General features: G+C 37.8%; 3 protein-coding genes and 1 pseudogene across 4 annotated transcripts in view; 2 read left to right on the top strand and 2 right to left on the bottom strand.

Moving 5' to 3' along the window:
• LOC149205306 (UDP-N-acetylmuramoyl-L-alanyl-D-glutamate--2,6-diaminopimelate ligase MurE homolog, chloroplastic pseudogene) overlaps positions 1-22,390 on the bottom strand; it is a 61,896-nt pseudogene that overhangs the window by 9,122 nt on the left and 30,384 nt on the right. The window contains exons 2-7 of the transcript XR_016252438.1: positions 16,518-16,622; positions 13,802-13,906; positions 1,233-1,353; positions 984-1,110; positions 741-861; positions 492-618 (exon numbers count right to left, since the gene is read on the bottom strand). The product of XR_016252438.1 is annotated as a UDP-N-acetylmuramoyl-L-alanyl-D-glutamate--2,6-diaminopimelate ligase MurE homolog, chloroplastic pseudogene (transcript). The remainder of the gene's footprint in view (positions 1-491; positions 619-740; positions 862-983; positions 1,111-1,232; positions 1,354-13,801; positions 13,907-16,517; positions 16,623-22,390) is intronic.
• Positions 1,362-16,489, top strand: LOC149205307 (membrane protein PM19L-like). The gene is made up of 5 exons (XM_089394985.1): positions 1,362-3,454; positions 10,056-10,251; positions 11,149-12,291; positions 12,564-12,783; positions 15,283-16,489. Exons 3-5 carry the CDS (start codon positions 12,165-12,167, stop codon positions 15,371-15,373), a joined length of 438 nt encoding a protein of 145 aa, XP_089251111.1. The 5' UTR covers positions 1,362-3,454; positions 10,056-10,251; positions 11,149-12,164; the 3' UTR covers positions 15,374-16,489.
• On the bottom strand, positions 4,536-5,324 carry LOC149205308 (uncharacterized). Its single transcript, XM_089394986.1, has 2 exons — positions 4,991-5,324; positions 4,536-4,745 (listed from the first exon to the last, which is right to left on the bottom strand). Exons 1-2 carry the CDS (start codon positions 5,144-5,146, stop codon positions 4,575-4,577), a joined length of 327 nt encoding a protein of 108 aa, XP_089251112.1. The 5' UTR covers positions 5,147-5,324; the 3' UTR covers positions 4,536-4,574.
• LOC149205309 (membrane protein PM19L-like) lies at positions 10,755-11,372 on the top strand. Its single transcript, XM_089397370.1, has 2 exons — positions 10,755-10,881; positions 11,149-11,372. Exons 1-2 carry the CDS (start codon positions 10,755-10,757, stop codon positions 11,370-11,372), a joined length of 351 nt encoding a protein of 116 aa, XP_089253496.1.

The following is a 22,390-nucleotide window of genomic DNA, read 5'->3' on the forward strand; positions in this document are numbered from 1 at the left end:
TGTACTCCAGTATTGAATAGTGTTAACAATTAGCTGACCTCATCTTTGATACTATTAGCCAACCTGTTTAAATGAATTATCCTGATAAAATTATAATGGAAATGTTTATATATTTACCCGTTAAACCTTGAAGCAAGTCTCAAAATCATTCTGTCATATAGTCTTGGAGACAGGACTGCAAGTTTATGGTCTGAAGCATTGTCCAAAGTGAAGAGAATGCAGCTTAGTTACTGTCATATGATAATGGTTAATGTGATTGCTAATGAATTAATGGAATTAATAATGAGCTAATGGATTAATGAAGTAACTGACCTAAGCAAAGAACATGTTAACTCAAAAATTAACAGCAATTCATTTATGGCGTTTGCCTATAAAAAGACATTTAACAAGTTCTTGGCTTCCCACTCAATAACTAAATTATAACATGAGGCAGAAATTGTTTCAGCTATGAAATGTTAATGTTGTGTGATCCTGCATGGTCATGCCCTTACTTCAAGCTTCAAATTGGATCCATAGACATTGTCTCCTAATACTTTGACAGCAATACTAGTCTTTTTGGTATGTGTTGTATTGGATGTTCAAAACTCTGCAATCCACCTGATGTAGAGAAGTAACAACCTGCGAAGGCAAATGCAACAACCAATATTACATTAGAGGCTCTATAGCCAACATTCAGCTACACTTTCATGTGCCAGATAGCTAAAAAACAGATAAGCTCTAATTTAGCAGTCCTATATTACCTCGGGGAAATGGAGCAAAAGATTTTCTACATCCTTCTTTCAGGACATTTGGCTCATCAGATAGTACAAGGTAATCATCAGCTGCAGTGCCCCAAAAGAAAGGCAGTGAATCATCAGCATCCTAGCAAAACAAATAGTTATTGGTCAAAAGTCCCACTCAATAACTGAATTATAACATGAGGCAGAAATTGTTTCAGCTATGAAATGTGAATGTTGTGTGATCCTGCATGGTCATGCCCTTACTTCAAGCTTAAAATTGGATCCATAGACATTGTCTCCTAATACTTTGACAGCAATACTAGTCTTTTTGGTATGTGTTGTATTGGATGTTCAAAGCTCTGCAATCCACCTGATGTAGAGAAGTAACAACCTGCGAAGGCAAATGCAACAACCGATATTACATTAGAGGCTCTATAGCCAACATTCAGCTACACTTTCATGTGCCAGATAGCTAAAAAACAGATAAGATCTAATTTAGCAGTCCTATATTACCTCGGGGAAATGGAGCAAAAGATTTTCTACATCCTTCTTTCAGGACATTTGGCTCATCAGATAGTACAAGGTAATCATCAGCGGCAGTGCCCCAAAAGAAAGGCAGTGAATCATCAGCATCCTAGCAAAACAAATAGTTATTGGTCAAAAGTCAAGAAACCCACAATTTCAAGGAATGCTTAATATTTTATATGGGAACAAAATATGTTCAAATAAATATTCAGGGCACCATTCTGTTATTGGGAAATTGGAAGTGCAGCCTATGATAGATCATATGAGCAGAATTTTCGGGGTAACAGGTGCCAGTAGCCCATATGATTATAAATAACTAATCTTCCCCCTTCCCTCTCCCAAAACAAATAATTAGAGAAACGTTATGGGAAAGGAACTTAAATTTATTTCAACGAAGTAGGAATCTGGGAAAATCTTGGGAAATTGCTTTAGCACGTTTGCAAAGGAATACAAACTATCAGACTGGAATCTTAAAAGTTTTCGGCAAAGAGATATATTTACAAGCCAAACTCCTATATCATGTACCCTATTAGAAAAGCAAGTTGAAAATTATTTCCAAGACTCAAGACCAGATCTCAAGAATTTAGAGCAATCCATTAAAACAGAAAGTCGGGCTGAAAGATTGGGATCCGATTTAAATCACTGTTCTGTTTCAAGTAAGTGATAGTCTTATTTTCCTGCTTCAAAGTTGTAAAATAAATCGGATAAGCCCAATGTCATTACAGTCATTATTGGTCAACCCAATATTCTAATAATGGCTGTGAGGATAACCACCAAGTAAATATTTCTTTAGATTACAGCATTTCTTTAGAAAAGGCTAACTCTGCTACATGAATCAGCTATGATCAGTGAGGGGTAGTTTGTTGTAAAATAAATCGGATAAGCCCAATGTCATTACAGTCATTATTGGTCAACCCAATATTCTAATAATGGCTGTAAGGATAACCACCAAGTAAATATTTCTTTAGATTACAGCATTTCTTTAGAAAAGGCCAGCTCTGCTACATGAATCAGCAATGATCAGTGAGGGGTAGTTTTAGTTATGATGACAAATGCAGATGACCTTTTACCATGGATAGAATTTTTCATAGGATCTTACAATGGATAACTTCTGTCATCTGGACTCTGGGATCAGATAGAAAGTCATGAATTTGGCAATTTGTCCCGTAAATTGTCCACAAGTGACTATATATATATACTTTCTCTAATTTAAAAACAGAGTACATAACTTCAACTGCCACTTCATTTCAGAAATATCCACATTGTAAAAGTCAACGCCTTTAAAGCACTAGATAAGTTTGAGGGTAAATTCAGCGTAGAATTTACAGCAAATGCTTCAAGACCGACCAAATTTGGTATCCTTCTCGAATGTAAAAATTAAGGGTCAATATAATCCAGAACACTAAAAGCATAATTTAGGAAACAATTAAAAGAAGCAAAGGCAACAAAAGCTATTGTTGAAAAGTTTCGATTATATGGTTCAGGGCCGAGAAATATTTCAGAACATTACGTAGAATGGCTACAAGACAATGAATAGCAAAGCCAAAGTTTCGTGGATCTATCAAATGTTAGAAATTTGCTACACGAAGAAAAGGGGCTACGGTAGAAAATTCAGTAATGAAAATCCAATGTTTTAGCATAATTAACATAGATAGAAAGAATTGATGCAAACACAGATTGCTCAGTGGGACAGCTTGCGTCGATTCAGCTAATTCTTCTGCTCAATATCTATCTATGAACATTTAATGACTAGGAGAAACCTGAAAGAGTGATAACGAGAAAACATTACGCAATGTCGGATGACTTAAAAAAATTGTTGTTATTATTAATCTGTATTCTACAAGCAAGCAATTAACACGTATTACTTGAGCTCGAACCATAGTTGACATGTCTTTATCCCGACATCCGAGTTAATGTTAAACGGGGTAATTTCTAATTACAAGAAAACATGAGAATGATACACAGGAACTAGAGTATCAAATTTACTTGGTTCTCCACCAAGAAAAGCAACTTGGAACTGCAGGGGAATACCCAACTTGGGTAATTTGTATTTACAAGAATGGATGAGTGCCTATACAAAGGAACTAGTATAAAATACACTTGGTCCTCCACCATGGAGATAAATGCAAAAGGCAACTTTGACCAGCAGGGTTTGGTTCAGGTCAACAGAATATGAAGCTTAGCAGGGTACCGTTCTTAGGCAGGTCCAGGTAACTTATTGACCACTGAACTCTCTTATCTTTTCACTACTTGATGACCACTGAACTTTTGTTCAGTTGAAATCTCGTGTCTAACAATTTAAACCAAAATTCTTGCAAACAATTTTTTTTTAAATGTATATTATACTTCAGAAATGCATAAGCTAACGAATCTATATGATCATAGTTTTCGGATTTAATCCGAAATTCCCAAAAAACAATTCAACCCTTCAGAGCATAAAACCTGCTACCTGATTCCAAAAAAACAATTCAACCCTTCAGAGCATAAAACCTGCTACCTGATTCCTTCAGAGCATAAAACCTGCTACCTGATTCATTGATATTAAAGCTTTTTCCTCAACCATTACTGATTTATTGATATCAGAATGAATTATTTCTATCAAGGTTGATCTCAACTAATCAGATTCATTTATATGAACTAAAAACGTTCATGGCGGACTCACAACCAGTTTTATCCCTTACCACATGGTTAAGAGTATTTTTTTGAGAAAACACGACATCTTCAGATCCATAAAAATAGAAAACATGAAAAAAAAAATAGTCAAAACCATCGTTTTGAAATCAAAGTAAAGCAACATTACTTGGTATTTGTTCGGAAATTCAAAATGCCCAATTATCTCAGAATCTGCCCCAATGGTGCCATTGTTCTGAAACAAAAGTTCAGCGACCATCGAATTACTTTGCTATCTATTTGGGAAATTCAAAGTGCCCAGTCATCTCAGAAGCGACCATCAAATTACTTTGCATCTTTTTAGGAAATTCAAAGTGCCCAATCATCTCAGAAACTTGCAATGGAAACTCTTGAATCTATTAAGAGTGAATGTTCTCATTAGCTTATCTTTGTAGCTAATGTAGTCTTCTTCTTCTTTTTTGTGAAAGTAAGAGACTTCTAGTTATGGTTAGGGTTGTTTCAGGAAGCCAAACCTTTAGATTCTTGTTTGATTATCTTGATTTTAATTGCAGATTTTGTATATCTAATAGATACAAAGCGAAGTTAAGTTATATGTGAACACAAAATCTTCAATAGATATAAAGCTAAAATTAAGCTAAATGTGAACGACCTTAGCTAAGATAGAGCAAAGGTTAGATACTTCATGACCTGCATTGGGATTCATGGATTTCCTGCTCGTTTTTGGTGAATGCTATGAACTGGTGTCTCTTCTTCATACAGAGCAGATGTGTGATAGAACACTAGGGCAAAGCGTAGGGCTAACACAACCGTATCCCGTAACACACAGAGCTCAGGGTTAACGAGCAGGTTAACTTGCTTATCTCCCAGACTCTAATAATCCAAATGCCAGAGCATAGCACTATCAATCATATCTCAAATCAAGCATTCAAGCAGAAATTCAAGTTACAAAAGACTTATCGATTTAATAGCCAGAAGAGGCTCAATCAGCCATTTAACCGTACAACCTAATAATTAAATCAAGATTCTAATCATCCGAAAGCGAGAGCATAGAACTATCAATCATAGCTCAAACCAAGCAAAAATTCAAGTTACAGAAGAATTAAAAAAACCCTGACCTGCAAGTGGGAGTGAAAGCCCCCCGGGACGCCGAAGAGAATAATCTTCTTCCCAGCGGCCAAAGAGTGGACGGAAACTTGCTGGAGCTTGCTCTCTTCGTCAAAATAGGCCAGAACGCCATCTGGAATCTTATCACCGACTGCTATGGGTGCCATTGTAAACTCTCTTATCAAAATCTAACACAGCCCACAGGGATTCGAACTCAAGCGCAGCTGCAAATACTCGATCCCAATACCTGAGGACTCTATGGAACAATGTAACTCATTACACTGTGAATTCGGCCAGCTGAATAAAACCCTCGTTTAGAAATTAAATAGAATGGTGTCCAAAAATAAAACCCTCGTTTAGAAATTAAATAGAATGGTGTCCAAAAGAGGAGTGAGGGGAGTATTTACACAGGATGTTGTACCCTGGATGATCTTTCTTCTCTGCGATCTGGTCTGGTTGTGCCGCTGCGGCCGACCACTAGAAAGGGCTTGCGCTAATCTAGAGTTCGAAATTGTGCTGTTATGATCACTGAGTGTCTCTTTGTGATGCAGTTACATGAAGGGAAAGCAACGGGCCCAGCGAGTCCCAACCGGTCACCAACCAATTGAAATCAACGGCTGAGGATAATCTAATCGTCTAACAAAGGATCTAACGGCGTAAGGTGATATAATGATTATCTCCCATTTCCTACTCCAAATTTCTTAGAATTCTGTAACCTGTTGAACTCATTACAGATTGAAGCACACGTGCAATACTTTATTTGCATAACTCTGTTATAATGGACAAATCTCCCTCTGAAATCAATTCTATGTAGTTACATCACACTTCCACTTTATGCCCTTGTGACACAGGTCAGTCTACTCCATGTTCATTGAAAATACAATCAATTTAGGTGTTTGATGTGACTATTATTCCTCTAGTCTCTTAGTACTTTGATTTTACACCCTCATCCAGGATTTTTTTTTGGAAGTGCTTTAAGAAACAATTCCCAAAGGTTGCTGCCCTGTTTAGAGCAGACTTCCTTCTGCCAAGGTGCTACGGGCCAGGTCCGTGAGGTAGCTATTCTGCCAAAATTGTGCAGGGCTTGCAGTTGGCTTCATCTCTTTGAAACTAATACTATTTGGGTGTTGCAGATCTGGTTGAAAATATAACGCTGGTTGACAGCGTAACACTCCCTTGATCCCATCAGGTACCATTCCCCGAGTTTTTGAGTGATCTTGATTTTTCACCATCATCTTGGAATGTGTTTTCTTCAAGTGATTTGAGAAACATACCCCAAAAGGGGCTGCCCAGTCCAAGAGGTTGCTATTCTACCAAAATGGCCTGGGCCTTGCATTGGGTTTTACTCCTTTGAAACTGATACAGTTTGGTGGGGCAGATCCAGGCAAAAATGCAGCCCCGGTGGATTCTGCTTAACACTCACTTGATCTCATCAATGGACCAATGCCCTGGTTATCTACCCATGCTTGAAGTGTTCGTTCTTTGGTGGTTATTGCCCATTCTGCCAATCATTTTGGACAATCTCTTGTCACCTGCTTTGCTCTAGATGTTGGTGCTCCTGACCAGTTCGGTAATTTTAGTCTTCAAGTACTTGTATATGGCCTGCTATTGAGATCTTGCATGTAACATAAGTTTTACTGTTTGATCACTGCTACATATTGTCATGAAAGTCAGGTCTGACAGTCATCATATTAGTTTGATTATTATTGCTAGCAATTAAGGAGATTTTTGAATCCTTATTCTATTTTGTATAATTTGAACACTTTTTAATAGCAGCACTTTGCTGGGTATAATTTGGACTCTCAAGTCGTACCTGGTCCATGTGAAGACCAGGCTGAATCAACAGGGCCACCTCCAGGCAATTCCAAGAGCCTATAACTCTGCCCAGATTTCCACCCTGACCATTGAACTGATGCCGTCACCCCCTGACCGAGCTGGGATAGGACCTCCTTCTTTAGAATATAGAAAGATGGACTTCAGTTCACCTCTATTCTAGAGAATAATTTGGAGATTGCCATGAAACTGCAGGTTCTTAAATATGTCAAGAACAGAGTTATAGAAATACAAGACCATTATTGTGAGATTTGTCCATTATAACCAGCGCATATAACCACTACCTACAGTGTCAACACTGCTCTTCTAACTTTCTACCACATCATCAAATGGCCATTACATCAAGTCCTGGAATGATGGCTTTGCAAATGAAAGCAGAGTAGGACTGCAATTATTTTTTCATGGACTAAAAGCAATGTATGCATACAATAAATATTGATATGTTTAAAAACAGTATGCAAGATCAGAATGAATGTAAGAACCAGCATGAAAAAGGTTTTGCAGCCCTAAATTTATGGAAAAGTGTTTTTGGAAGACTCACGCGGTTTTGAAGCTTTCTAAGTCTACTCAGAATTCTTTTCGGCCCAAAACTTTCAATGTCAAACGACATCAGCAAAAATGGAACCTTATCTCTCAGTTTGTACTGAGTCTTTAATTTCCTTATTAAACCCAGCCTTCATTGTCCACCTTGAGGGTGACACATTTTGTAATTTGAATATTTAAATGTGTCACTCTTCCGTATATAAATTTCAGGTAAATTAGGTGACAATACCATTATCATCTGATAAGGATTACCTTGGGTTGCTTGTGTTTGTGTCTAGGGTTGCTGTGCAGTTTCTATGTAGTTACATCACACTTCCACTTTATGCCCTTGTGACACAGGTCAGTCTACTCCATGTTCATTGAAAATACAATCAGTTTAGGTGTTTGATGTGACTATTATTCCTCTAGTCTCTTAGTACTTTGATTTTACACCCTCATCCAGGATTTTTTTTTTTGGAAGTGCTTTAAGAAACAATTCCCAAAGGTTGCTGCCCTGTTTAGAGCAGACTTCCTTCTGCCAAGGTGCTACGGGCCAGGTCCGTGAGGTAGCTATTCTGCCAAAATTGTGCAGGGCTTGCAGTTGGCTTCATCTCTTTGAAACTAATACTATTTGGGTGTTGCAGATCTGGTTGAAAATATAACGCTGGTTGACAGCGTAACACTCCCTTGATCCCATCAGGTACCATTCCCCGAGTTTTTGAGTGATCTTGATTTTTCACCATCATCTTGGAATGTGTTTTCTACAAGTGATTTGAGAAACATACCCCAAAAGGGGTTGCCCAGTCCAAGAGGTTGCTATTCTACCAAAATGGTCTGGGCCTTGCATTGGGTTTTACTCCTTTGAAACTGAAACAGTTTGGTGGGGCAGATCCAGGCAAAAATGCAAGCCCCGGTGGATTTTGCTTAACACTCACTTGATCTCATCAATGGACCAATGCCCTGGTTATCTACCCATGCTTGAAGTGTTCGTTCTTTGGTGGTTATTGCCCATTCTGCCAATCATTTTGGACAATCTCTTGTCACCTACTTTGCTCTAGATGTTGGTGCTCTTGACCAGTTCGGTAATTTTAGTCTTCAAGTACTTGTATATGGCCTGCTATTGAGATCTTACATGTAACATAAGTTTTACTGTTTGACCACTGCTACATATTGTCATGAAAGTCAGGTCTGACAGTCATCATATTAGTTTGATTATTATTGCTAGCAATTAAGGAGATTTTTGAATCCTTATTCTATTTTGTATAATTTGAACACTTTTTAATAGCAGTACTTTGCTGGGTATAATTTGGACTCTCAAGTCGTACCTGGTCCATGTGAAGACCAGGCTGAATCAACAGGGCCACCTCCAGGCAATTCCAAGAGCCTATAACTCTGCCCAGATTTCCACCCTGACCATTGAACTGATGCCGTCACCCCCTGACCGAGCTGGGATAGGACCTCCTTCTTTAGAATATAGAAAGATGGACTTCAGTTCACCTCTATTCTAGAGAATAATTTGGAGATTGCCATGAAACTGCAGGTTCTTAAATATGTCAAGAACAGAGTTATAGAAATACAAGACCATTATTGTGAGATTTGTCCATTATAACCAGCGCATATAACCACTACCTACAGTGTCAACACTGCTCTTCTAACTTTCTACCACATCATCAAATGGCCATTACATCAAGTCCTGGAATGATGGCTTTGCAAATGAAAGCAGAGTAGGACTGCAATTATTTTTTCATGGACTAAAAGCAATGTATGCATACAATAAATATTGATATGTTTAAAAACAGTATGCAAGATCAGAATGAATGTAAGAACCAGCATGAAAAAGGTTTTGCAGCCCTGAATTTATGGAAAAGTCTTTTTGGAAGACTCACGCGGTTTTGAAGCTTTCTAAGTCTACTCAGAATTCTTTTCGGCCCAAAACTTTCAATGTCAAACGACATCAGCAAAAATGGAACCTTATCTCTCAGTTTGTACTGAGTCTTTAATTTCCTTATTAAACCCAGCCTTCATTGTCCACCTTGAGGGTGACACATTCTGTAATTTGAATATTTGATATGTTTTATTTGCTTGACCTTCAACGTTATCCTCATCAGAACCTACCGAATCACCATAAGTAACTGGCAGAATATCTAGAGATGATATTTGAGGCATTTCTGAAGCACTGAAGACAGATAATCAATTTGGCATGGTTGCAACATTCAAAGTTGACGAGTTTGGGGCTTCTTTCCAATTCTTTGGATTAGAATGCGAACAACCATTTTCCAAGAATTGTCTAGCCCTGGGCATTTTTCTATTTAGTCCATAATTTATGTTGAAGCACCGAACACAGATAATCAATTTGGCATGGTTGCAACATTCAAAGTTGACGAATTTGGGGCTTCTTTCCAATTCTTTGGATCGGAATGCCAACAACCATTTTCCAAGAATTGTCTGGCCTTGGGCATTTTTCTATTTAGTCCATAATTTATGTTCTAATTTATTTAGTAACGTCTTTACTATCTTCGTAAACCTTCATATAAATATCCCCACATTGACTGCTAAGCAGAGCACAACTCACTGAAGTTTTTTTCAAGCTTTTGTCTGGGTTATTCAAAGTATCAGAACTAATTTGACAAGATGGAGGAACCAAAATACCTTTCTGTGGCTGATTGCTTTTTACTATAAAGGAAATCTGAGTTTCATCATTTCTTCTCTTTATTTTTGCAGCTAATGTGGAGGAAAAGTGTTGACCTTTTGGTAGATGTTGGACACAGACATCACTTCTAGTGGCATCTGCAATGCCACCGATTCGAGGTGTAGAGATCACAATGTTGTCCACATAGGTTATGCTTCAGAGCATCTATGGGCATCTATGGAGACAAACTCACATTTAATACTTCCAGTGGAAGAATTGATTGAGCTAGTAAGGTCTTTACTATCTTCATAAACCTTCATATAAATATTCCCACATTGACTGCTAAGAAGATAACTGCTCATTGAAGTTTTTTTTCAATCTTTTGTTTGGATTATTCAAAGTATCAGAACTAACTTCACAAGCTGGAGTAACCAAAAATACCTTTCTGTAGCTGATTGATTTTTACTATAAAGGGAATCTGAGTTTCATCATTTATTCTATATTTATTTTTGTAGCTAGTTGGAGGAAAAATGTTGACCTTCTGGCAGATTTTGGACACAGACATCACTTCTAGTGGCATCTGCAATGCCAGAAAGTTCATGACCATTTTCACATGTTCTCACACTAATAGGCAGTCCAGAAAATCTCCAGCCACCATTGTTGTCAGCTTTATCTCATCATATGCAAATTAAGAATCTAGTGCATGGTATAGATTGGTAATTGGTCATTTTCCATCTCCAAATTAAGCCAATACTTATAGTTTATAAAGCAGCGATAGTTTTATAATTATAATGGCGTTGGGAGTGGTGAAGTCTCTTGTGGGTTTTCTATTGCTCTTGAATATCTGCATGTTTCTTGTTGTGGGTGCTATTGCTGGATGCGCTCTCAACGACACCCTTGACCACATTTACTATACTGGTACTTACTGATTTCTTAGTAAATATACATATTGTTTTTCTGGTGCATTTACAGTATGACAAATTGATACATTTTATAAAATCTTTACTATTCACTAATATTTGTGTCTCAAGTCTTTTTTTTCATTTTTGAACTTTTATTAATTCAAAGTTCACATAAATCTCTAGATGAATCACAATTTTTCTTTTTCCTTCCATACATAGTGTGTTTTTTGGGCTAAATATATGATGGAGTGTGTTGCTAAATGACTACATGATTGACTTGCAGGTAGTGGAAGAGTTCTTCCTCAAGGGTTATCTCCAATCTATTTTCCAGTGGGGAATGAAGCAACGAGTTTCATGGTTATTTTTGCTTTTATAGCTGTAGTTGTAGGAGCTGCTTCATGCCTTTCAGGACTCCATCATCTCCAGATTTGGGGTGCCCAGAGCTTGGCTTCCAGTGCTGCTTCCTCCATGACAGCTTGGGCACTCACTCTATTGGCCATGGGGTAAGCACATAAATATCGTGACAATTATGGTAACCAATTAGAAGATGAGCTCATCATGATTTTCAATCTTAAAAGTTCATTTTCACATGCTCTCACACTAATAGGCAATCCGGACAGAGCATCTGTTTTAGTTGCTTGACCTTCATCAATATCCATATCAGAATCTACCGAATCACCATAAGTAACTGGCAGATCTAGAGCTGATATTTGAGACATTTCTGAAGCACTGAAGACAAATAATCAATTTGGCATGCTTGCAACATTCAAAGTTGACGAGAGGTTGGAGTTGTGGTTTGTCTATGTACATGGGGTTTCTTTCAGCTGATTTGGAAACACATGAGGACATGTTCTTGGTGTTAGGATATATCAGTTGTTTCCATTATGACCTATGACATCAAATTTGCAAAGGAAGCGAATTAATCACAATGAATTATTATCTAGATTTCCCAAAAGATTTACTGATTTGCATAAATGAAGGATCACAGGAAATGAAATTGATTAGCACGCCAATAAAATGCAGAACTAAGTAAACTGTGAATTCAAAAAAATTGATACGTGCTTTAATATCTCAATGCTACTGTGTGTCAAACCAAAAATACAGTGCTTCTGGTCTATTATTTAAGTAATTCCTGCCTGTGATCTCCCACCACCATTGTTTTCAGCTTGATCTCATCCTCTGCAAATTAATAATCTAGTGCATGGTATAGATTGGTAATTGGTCATTTTCCATCTCCCAATTAAGCCCCATTTGGTCAGTACTTATAGTTTGTAAAGAAACCATAGTTTTATAATTATAATGGCATTGGGAGTGGTGAAGTCTCTTGCGGCTTTTCTGTTGCTGTTGAATTTCTGCATGTTTCTTGTTGTGGTTGCTATTGCTGGATGGGCTCTCAACTACACCCTTGACCACACTTACTATACTGGTACTTACTAATTTCTTAGTAAATATACATATTGTTTTTCTGGTGCATTTACAGTATGGCAAACTGATACATTTTATAAAATCTTTACTGTTCACTAATATCTGTGTCTCAAGTTTTTTTTTTTTTTTCATTTTTGAACTTTTATTAATTCAAGGTTCACATAAATACCTAGATGAATCACAATTTTTATTTTTCCTTCTGTACATAGTGTGTTTTTTGGGCTAAATATATGATGAAGTGTGTTGCTAAATGACTACATAATTGACTTGCAGGTTGTGGAAGAGCTCTTCCTCTAGGGTTTTCTCCAATCTATTTTCCAGTGGGGAATGAAGCAATGGGTTTCATGGTTATTTTTGCTTTGATAGTTGCAGTTGTAAGAGCTACTTCATGTCTTTCAGGACTTCATCATCTCTGGATTTGGGATGCCTGGAGCTTGGCTTCCTGTGCTGCTTCCTCCATAACAGCTTGGGCACTCACTCTATTGGCCATGGGGTAAGCACATAAATATTGTGACAATTATGGTAACCAATTAGAAGATGAGCTCATCATGATTTTCAATATTAAAAAACTGCAGGTTGGCATGGAAGGAAATCCATATCAGTGGTAGAAACACAAAAAAAATCCGAATCAAAAGGGTTTTCTTTCTTTCATTCTTCCTCTTTTGATTAATTTGTTTGCACATTTTAGAATTTAATTGATGAGTTTAGGTCTAGGTTGTTATGTCTACTTATCCTTCATTGTTATATCATAAATGTCAATTATAGTTGATTGGTTTTTCATGGTAAATTATTCAATCAATAGTCCATTATGGTGGATTGTGTTCAAGCTTCTCATCTTACTGATTGGATCACAACAATAATTAAGATCTAATTTCTAAATTTCATACCTATTGGTGTAGCCAACTATATTCTAAATCTAATATGTTATTGATCTAATAATTATTTTATCATTTAGATTTTAGGATAGTAAGGATATATTTGCTTCATAGTCAACTCTCAGTCTACCCTGAACCATTCAAACTCATAACTCTTCAATAATTTTCCATGAAGAGTTGATGAATTTTGTGTTTATTGTGCCAGACTTATCATAATAAAGACTGATCTGCCACCCTCAAAGCTTGTTGTTGGTGCAGAGAACGGCTAGTGTAGGCAACCTCGAGGCCATCAGTTCCTTCGTTGAGAAGACTGAAATACACTGAGGGAAGGGCTGAAAGACTAGTTTGATCTAAATTGGAAGAACATCTATTAAATTCATTGTTCTTATTGGTAGTAGAAGTGTAAGTAATGGGTTCAATATTTTGCACACTGCAATTAACAGGTTGATCCCCAGTTCTCTTGGCTCCCTTGTTTTTTGTGCACCCTCTCCCAACAGGGACGTTCCTTAGAGAACCTCCATTAGTCTAATACCGTCTGCAGGTCTTGCAGAAATAATGAGGCTGAGACAGGCTGTAGTTGTTATAGTAGCTGAATTTGGTGTTAGATGAATCACAGCGAGGGAACTTGAGCGCTACCTGATCTATGTTGGGCTTCTATCGCCTGTCCAGCAAACTGGGTCTTGAAAAAGGGCGCAGCATCGACTCCTCAGAGGGCTTGAACACCGAATCCTGCATATCGCTCTGAACAAAATTCAACAACAGATCATAAAATTTTGTACTTAGTCATAAAAACAGTTTATCATAGAATAGCCATAAACAATAGATCCCATAAATTCTAAGGATGCTTAGGGATGCTTTGCAAAATTGAAACTGAATATCTTAAAACAACCATGCAAAACTCTTGCAATTAAGGATATAATGGTGTTGCACTTGATAGTTTGAAACGTAGATCCAGGAACAATGAAGACACTAGAAGCACAACAAGAAATGCCCCTGCTGATCAAATGTCAATTGATCCCCCTCATTAAGATATGACCATTCCATGCAAATGTATTTTGATAGCTGGCCAATTTTGTAGAATTTACAATAGCAGAAGTTTAAGTTTTGACAGTAGGAAGGATTGTAGCGAAAACCAGTTAGATCTTTTGGAGAAATCTTTTTCTTTCCTCTTAAATCCTTTGATATTTCTAAAATGATGTAAATATTTGGGTTATCTTGCTATGATCAGGCACATAATAAATAGCAAAGTTGTTCTTATTTGTGTAAAAAAAAACAATGATATTAGAAAACGACATTTCTCACATCTTGGAAAGATCCAAGTTCATGGGAATTCATCTTATTGAATTAATCCCAATGAATTATTATCGAGATTTCCCAAAAAATTCACTGATTTGCATAAATGAAGGATCACAGGAAATGAAATTGATTAGCACACCAATAAAATGCAGAACTAAGTAAACTGTGAATTCAAAAAAAATGATACGTGCTTTAATATCTCAATGCTACTGTGTATCAAACGAGAAATACAGTGCTTCTGGTCTATTATTTAAGTAATTCCTGCCTGTGATCTCCCACCACCATTGTTTTCAGCTTGATCTCATCCTCTGCAAATTAATAATCTAGTGCATGGTATAGATTGGTAATTGGTCGTTTTCCATCTCCCAATTAAGCCCCATTTGGTCAGTACTTGTAGTTTGTAAAGAAACCATAGTTTTATAATTATAATGGCGTTGGGAGTGGTGAAGTCTCTTGCGGCTTTTCTGTTGCTGTTGAACTTCTGCATGTTTCTTGTTGTGGGTGTTGTTGCTGGATGGGCTCTCAACTACACCTTTGACCACACTTACTATACTGGTACTTATTAATTTCTTAGTAAATATACATATTGTTTTTCTGGTGCATTTACAGTATGGCAAACTGATACATTTTATAAAATCTTTACTGTTCACTAATATCTGTGTCTCAAGTTTTTTTTTCATTTTTTGAACTTTTATTAATTCAAGGTTCACATAAATCCCTAGATGAATCACAATTTTTATTTTTCCTTCTGTACATAGTATGTTTTTGGGCTAAATATATGATGAAGTGTGTTGCTAAATGACTACATAATTTACTTGCAGGTCGTGGAAGAGCTCTTCCTCTAGGGTTTTCTCCAATCTATTTTTCCAGTGGGGAATGAAGCAACGGGTTTCATGGTTATTTTTGCTTTGATAGTTGCAGTTGTAAGAGCTACTTCATGTCTTTCAGGACTCCATCATCTCCAGATTTGGGGTGCCTAGAGCTTGGCTTCCTGTGCTGCTTCCTCCATGACAGCTTGGGCACTCACTCTATTGGCCATGGGGTAAGCACATAAATATTGTGACAATTATGGTAACCAATTAGAAGATGAGCTCATCATGATTTTCAATATTACAAACCTACAGGTTGGCATGCAAGGAAATCCATAACAGTGGTAGAAACACAAAAAAAATCCGAATCAAAAGGGCTTTCTTTCTTTCATTCTTCCTCTTTTGATTAATTTGTTTGCACATTCTAGAATTTAACTGATGAGATTTTAGGTCTAGGTTGTTATGTCTACTTATCCTTCATTGTTATATCATAAATGTCAATTATAGTTGATTGGTTTTTCATGGTAAATTATTCAATCAATAGTCCATTATGGTGGATTGTGTTCAAGCTTCTCATCTTACCGATTTGATCACAACAATAATTAAGATCTAATTTCTAAATTTCATACCTATTGGTGTAGCCAACTATATTCTAAATCTACTATGTTATTGATCTAATAATTTCATTTAGATTTTAGGATAGTAAGGATATATTTGCTTCATAGTCAAATCTCATTCTACCCTGAACCATTCAAACTCATAACTCTTCAATAATTTTCCATGAAGGGTTGATGAATTTTGTGTTTATTGTGCCAGACTCATCATAATAAAGACTGATATGCCACCCTCAAAGCTTGTTGTTGGTGCAGAGAACGACTGGTGTAGGCAATCCCGAGGCCATCATTTCCTTCGTTGAGAAGACTGAAATACACTGAGGGAAGGGCTGAAAGACTAGTTTGATCTAAATTGGAAGAACATCTATTAAATTCATTGTTCTTATTGATAGTAAAAGTGGAAGTAGTGGGTTCAATATTTTGCACACTGCAATTAACAGGTTGATCCCCAGTTCTCTTGGCTCCCTTGTTTTTTGTGCACCCTCCCCCAACAGGGACGTTCCTTAGAGAACCTCCATTAGTCTAATACCGTCTGCAGGTCTTGCAGAAATAATGAGGCTGAGACAGGCTGTAGTTGTTATAGTAGCTGAATTTGGTGTTAGATGAATCACAGCGAGGGAACTTGAGCGCCACCTGATCTATGTTGGGCTTCTATTGCCTGTCCAGCAAACCGGGTCTTGAACAAGGGCACAACATCGACTCCTCAGAGGGCTTGAACACCAAATCCTGCATATCGCTCTGAACAAAATTCAACAACAGATCATAAAATTTTGTGCTTAGTCATAAAAACAGTTCATCATAGAATAGCCATAAACAATAGACCCCATAAATTTTAAGGATGCTTAGGGATGCTTTGCAAAATTGAAACTGAATATCTCAAAACAACTATGCAAAACTCTTGCAATTAAGGATATAATGGTGTTACACTTGATAGTTCGAAACGTAGATCCAGGAACAATGAAGACACTAGAAGCACAACAAGAAATGCCCCTGTTGATCAAATGTCAATTGATCCCCCTCATTAAGCTATGACCATTCCATGCAAATGTATTTTGATAGCTGGCCAATTTTGTAGAATTTACAATAGCAGAAGTTTAAGTTTTGACAGTAGGAAGGATTGTAGCAAAAACCAGTTAGATCTTTTGGAGAAATCTTTTTCTTTCCTCTTAAATCCTTTGATATTTCTAAACATGATGTAAATATTTGGGTTATCTTGCTATGATCAGGCACATAATAAATAGCAAAGTTGTTCTTATTTGTGTAAAAAAAACAATGATATTAGAAAACGGCATTTCTCACATCTTGGAAAGACCCAAGTTCATGGGAATTCATCTTATTGAATTTTTATGTGCTGAAGAACTAGAGTATGCTCCATCAAGTGTATGATCCTTGATTGGTTGATAATGTGATAATGAGTTGAAGTCGAGCATGCGAGAAGGCACTAAGGTTTCCACCTGCTTGATCTGAGACACCCAGCAATGATGAAAATGGATTTAAGGTACATCACCCTCTAGGCCACTCCCCTAGAATACACGTGTTGAAGACAATAGAGGAAAGCATGTCAAAGTTGAGGCAATGATGAGTCCTCAGCAATGGCATGAGGTACATTGTATGATGTGACTGACAAAGATTGACTCTGAGGTGTGAATGATGGTCTAAAGGGTGGACTTATGAATTCCTTTATTTAGAGCATAGCATGTAAGGATGACTTGGAAACGATTGAAAACATTCAATAGGGAATGGCCAATTACTAGGACAAAGGCTTTTCAAAGACATCAACAAACCAATGGGACATCTAGAGATTGAATCTCCACAATACAGGACAGGTACGACCCATAAAGGGGCTGACATACTATAATAGGACTCAAGATGGTTGTGAATGGATTCCATGGAACATAATGGTGACTCAGCTTTGATGCTTTGCACAAGGGTGACTAAATGATGCTGCAACTAACTGAACCAAGTACAAGTGGTATGAGGCCATCCTAGAGTAAACCAAGAGGTAAAAAGGGGGTAGTTTGGAGGGACATGGGTCATCATCATGATAATGAGAAATGTAGTTGTTGTTGGCTCTGGTATTGCCCCAGAAATTTATTATATTTTGTTTACTAATTTTTATATCCAATGATCTTTTATATTTCACTATTCTTCTCGAATTTATGCCTTACGGCGTTTCCTTTGCAACATTTGGTGCAAATGCTAGTTTAATAAAAAAATTGTGATGAAGAAACTGAAACTGAACTCCAAACACTTTTACTAAATATGTTGAGTATACTCACAAATAAATATGTTGAGTATACTAACAAATATCAGCAGTGGAAAATAAATTCACGAAGACAAAAGCACACAATAAACAATACATTAGAAATTACCAAAGAAACTCCAACTGGGGAAAACCTGCCAACTTGTGTGTTTTATTATTCTGCTCAGCGAAAATCTCAGAAATTGATTACAAAAACTGGGAAAAAATCTATGTTGCACGGGACCCGTCCCTGCCATAATTTATGACATTTCCTCCGTTCCGGCGATCCGGGGACTTTGGAACTCTTCGGAAACAATCCAAATTTGCCGAGGACTCCATAGGGACTTGGGGACTTCAAGACCGTCCCCTAGCTGTCCCTCTAAAAATTGGGGACTTTTTGGGGACTTCCAAAATGTCCCTCGATAAATTGGGGACTTCTAGACATCCCCAATATAATTTCAATTTACAACTTAAAAAAATATTAAAATTTTTCATTTTTTATAAAAAATCAAAACTTAATTCAAAATTGTATATAAAAAAAAACTAAAATTACATCGATTACTTACGCTAGTGCATACCTAAGTTCACAAAGGTAAAACATAACCCACATAACATTTTGATTTCATTTACCATTCAACCGACAGGGAGAGTTCCAAGCTTCACACAGGCGGGTTTTCTTCACGCACGCAGGAGGGTTTTCTTCATGATAGGCAAGCAGTTTTCAATGTTTCACACAGGGTTTCGGGCAGGCTTCACGACAGGGGTTCACGCCCACCTGGACACAGGCTTCACGCCCAGCAACGAGCAACAACCAACCTTCACACCCAACAGTTCACACCCTTCACGCCCAGCAGCTCACGCCCTTCACGCCCAACAATTTTAGTATTTTATTTTGTAATTTGAATTTCAAAATAGTAATAGTTCTAATTTTTATATTTTAATTTATCATTTTGATTCATGTTTATGTTGTATTACTAAATTTTATTTTAATTCTAATATTTTAATAAATATAAAAATTAGTTGCCGCACTTGTCGTCCCCAACCCGCCGTCCCTTGAAAATTTGGGGGTGCGCTCTAGCCGTCGCAGAAACTCATCTCCCCGCCCCCCCTGCGCCCCCCCCGTCCCCACAGCCAGTGCAACATAGGAAAAAATCCCCTTCAATTCGCTGACCCTCAACACACCATTATGCATCTTTCTAACCAACTCGCCCTCTGCATACGCAGTTGTACGGACTCATACAGGCTATTCAGCCCTCTTGTGTAGGATAACTCGGCCCTGGATAGTAAGCACATTGGTTGAAGAAATCACTAAGGCTATTCGGCCTCTGTCTCTGCCCTAATGTGTTGAACTAGAAACCCTTCTTCGCTAAGCTAAACACACAAGTCTCTAGTGCATAATAATACGCTAAGTTTGTGCCCTTCCTCTCTTTATAAGGTCGACTTGGCCTTCCATCTTCTATGGATGGCTAAGATTAAAACTCAATGGACGGTTGAGATTGATTATGTTTTTTAGTATAGGAAAATTAGAATTTTCCTAAGTCAAATTAAGAAAAAATAAAATTGCGCCTTAGCTTCACTTGTGGGTCCCTCTGCCAAATTTAATGCACTTCAAAATTTAGCAGAACCCTTAGAGAGGAAGGTGTTTTGTACTACACCCAATTTATATCTGAAGTAGACAAATCTGCCTCTTGCCAATGCCTTGTTCAAGATATTTGTTATCTACTCTTCTATAGGCACGTACTAGAGTTTGACTTTACCTCTTTGGGCATAATCTCTGATATGATGGTACCGAATCTCGATGTGCTTGGAGCGGTCAATAAATACTAGATTTTCATAGATTTTGATGCAGCTCTGATTATCACAGTTTATGACGGTGAGCTACAACCTCTGACTAAACAACCTGACAAGTAGATTCCTCAACCAAATAGCCTTGCAAGTTGCCAAGTTGGCAGCCATGTACTCGGCCTCCACTGAGCTCAGCGCCATTGATCTCTGCTTCCTATTGAACCAGGAAACAACTGCTGACCCAACACTAAAAACACAATTTGAAGTGCTCTTCCTATCTACTAAACCTCCTGCGCAATCTGCGTTCGTGGATCCTTGAAGACTCACTCCATCAACCTACTTGTATAACAACCCATAATCTGTGGTGCCCTTGAGATACCTCAACACATGCATGGTACAAACCCAATCCATTATGGTTGGCTCAACTATGAACTAGCTCAACTGGTTGACTACAAAGCAAATGTCTGGTTGTGTGTTCACTAGATACATCAATGACCCTATGAGCTACCTATAGGGAGTGGGATCCACTCACTCACCTCTAGTAGCATCCACCTTCCTCCAGTTTATGACTAGAGGCGTGGTTATAGGCCTGCAATCCTGCATGTTGAATCTCTTGAGAATCTCTTGCATGTACCTTCCATGTCCCAAGAATATCTCCCCATCACCTTTTCGAACCTCCAATCCAAGAAAATAGTGCATAAGCCCTATATCGTTCATCTCAAACTCCTTTGCAAAATCTCTATTCCAATCACAAATGAGCTCCTCATCCCCTATCAATATCAAATCATCAACATATAACACAAGAATGAGAGGTTGGACCTCAACCACAATATAGTATAGGTTAGGGTCAACTTCACTCTTGGTGAAGCCCAATCTGAGAAGGTAGTTGTCTATCCGAGCATACCATGCCCTTGGTGCTTGCTTGAGCCCATAAAGAGTTCTCTTCAACCTACACACATGCGTGTCTATGTTAAAAGTCCCAAACCCTTCAAGTTTCTCAATATATATCGCTTCCTCAACAACTCTATTAAGGAAGGCGACCTTCACGTCCATTTGGTGGATCTTCCACCCCATCTACGCTGCAATCACCAGAATAGTCCTAATAGACGATTATCGAGCCACTAGTGTGAACGACTCATCACAGTCTATCCCTTCGACCTGAGAGAACCCTTTGGCCATAAATATATCCTTACACTTCTCCACACTCCCATCAGTTGCATGCTTAATGTTGTATACCTAAAGTGAACCAACCACTGACTTGCCAACTAGTCTTGGCACAATCTCCCAAACATCATTCTGCATGACAAAGGAATATTCCTCCACCATGGCATCTCGCCATTCCTGTTGAGAAGCTACCTCTTTATAGCAAGAAGGTTTTGTGAGTCTATCACCTCAATCATGTTAATTTTTTAGTTAACATGTTCTTTTTCTTAGGTCAGTTACTTCATTAATCCATTAGCAATCACATTAACCATTATCATATGACAGGCACTGATGAAAGAACATCAAACATAAATGCAGAAGACAAGCCAAGAGACAAGAGGCACCAAAATTTGGTCAATGCCCAGGGAAAAACCCACTATGGGGAAAACCCTTGCAAATTTTCTTATTATTAGATTGTCTTCAAATGTTCAGCAAAGAGAGTACATCATCCAATATCAAATTCATTATCCAACTAATTTCAATATGCCAAGCAACTATCGAAGAGAGATGGAGTCAACCATAGTGAAATCTGAACTTCGTAAAATTTGCACAAGTCAACAGCAGTCCACTGTTGTCAAAGTGTGCCCTAACCAGAGATAGGACAACAGTAAAAAAATGGTCTTCAAGGAGCTTGGTTTTGGAGCAATAAATGCAGCCTCCTTAGCAGATTGAAATGAGCCCAAAGCAAATCAATTTGGTGCAGTCAAACCTGTTCAATGTGAAGATGGAGTCTGCAGTCAAACTCTGCAATTAGGGCTTCGGTCAAGTAGCATAGAACACCTTGAATTAAGCACCAACAGCTACAGCGTGCTAGAACAGAGTTTATTCACCCAAAAACAAAGTCAAAATATGCCAAATATTCCCAGGTCAAAGTTGGTCAACGCCCTACAATAGTCACGTAATTCAACCCAATCAAAACACCCACCTATCCTTCGCATGTGTGAGAGAAACCTTCCTTTTTTGAGTTGTACGAACCAATAGGAAGAGGAGAGAGAAGATGTGTGTTGATGAAGTGCCAAAGGAGGTGTGAGATCTCTTATATTTATATGAATCCATGTGGATGAAAAGATATGACTTTTGGGCTTCATGAGCCTACATGATGGTGTAGCTGACCTTGACAATTTGCACGTGTGGGCTTTAATTCAAAAATATGCTTCCCCTTGTCTGATTTGAGTGATCTTTAGGTCAATTTTGGTCCTCTCGAAAAGAGGAATTTGATGCAATAATTATCTCCATCAAATGAGTTGTCCAAAGTGGAATTTGATGCTAGTTGCGT

This window comes from Pinus tabuliformis, chromosome 1_2, assembly GCF_031772625.1.
Source record: "Pinus tabuliformis cultivar Carrire ecotype Pingquan chromosome 1_2, CPIR1, whole genome shotgun sequence".
NCBI lineage: Eukaryota > Viridiplantae > Streptophyta > Pinopsida > Pinales > Pinaceae > Pinus > Pinus tabuliformis.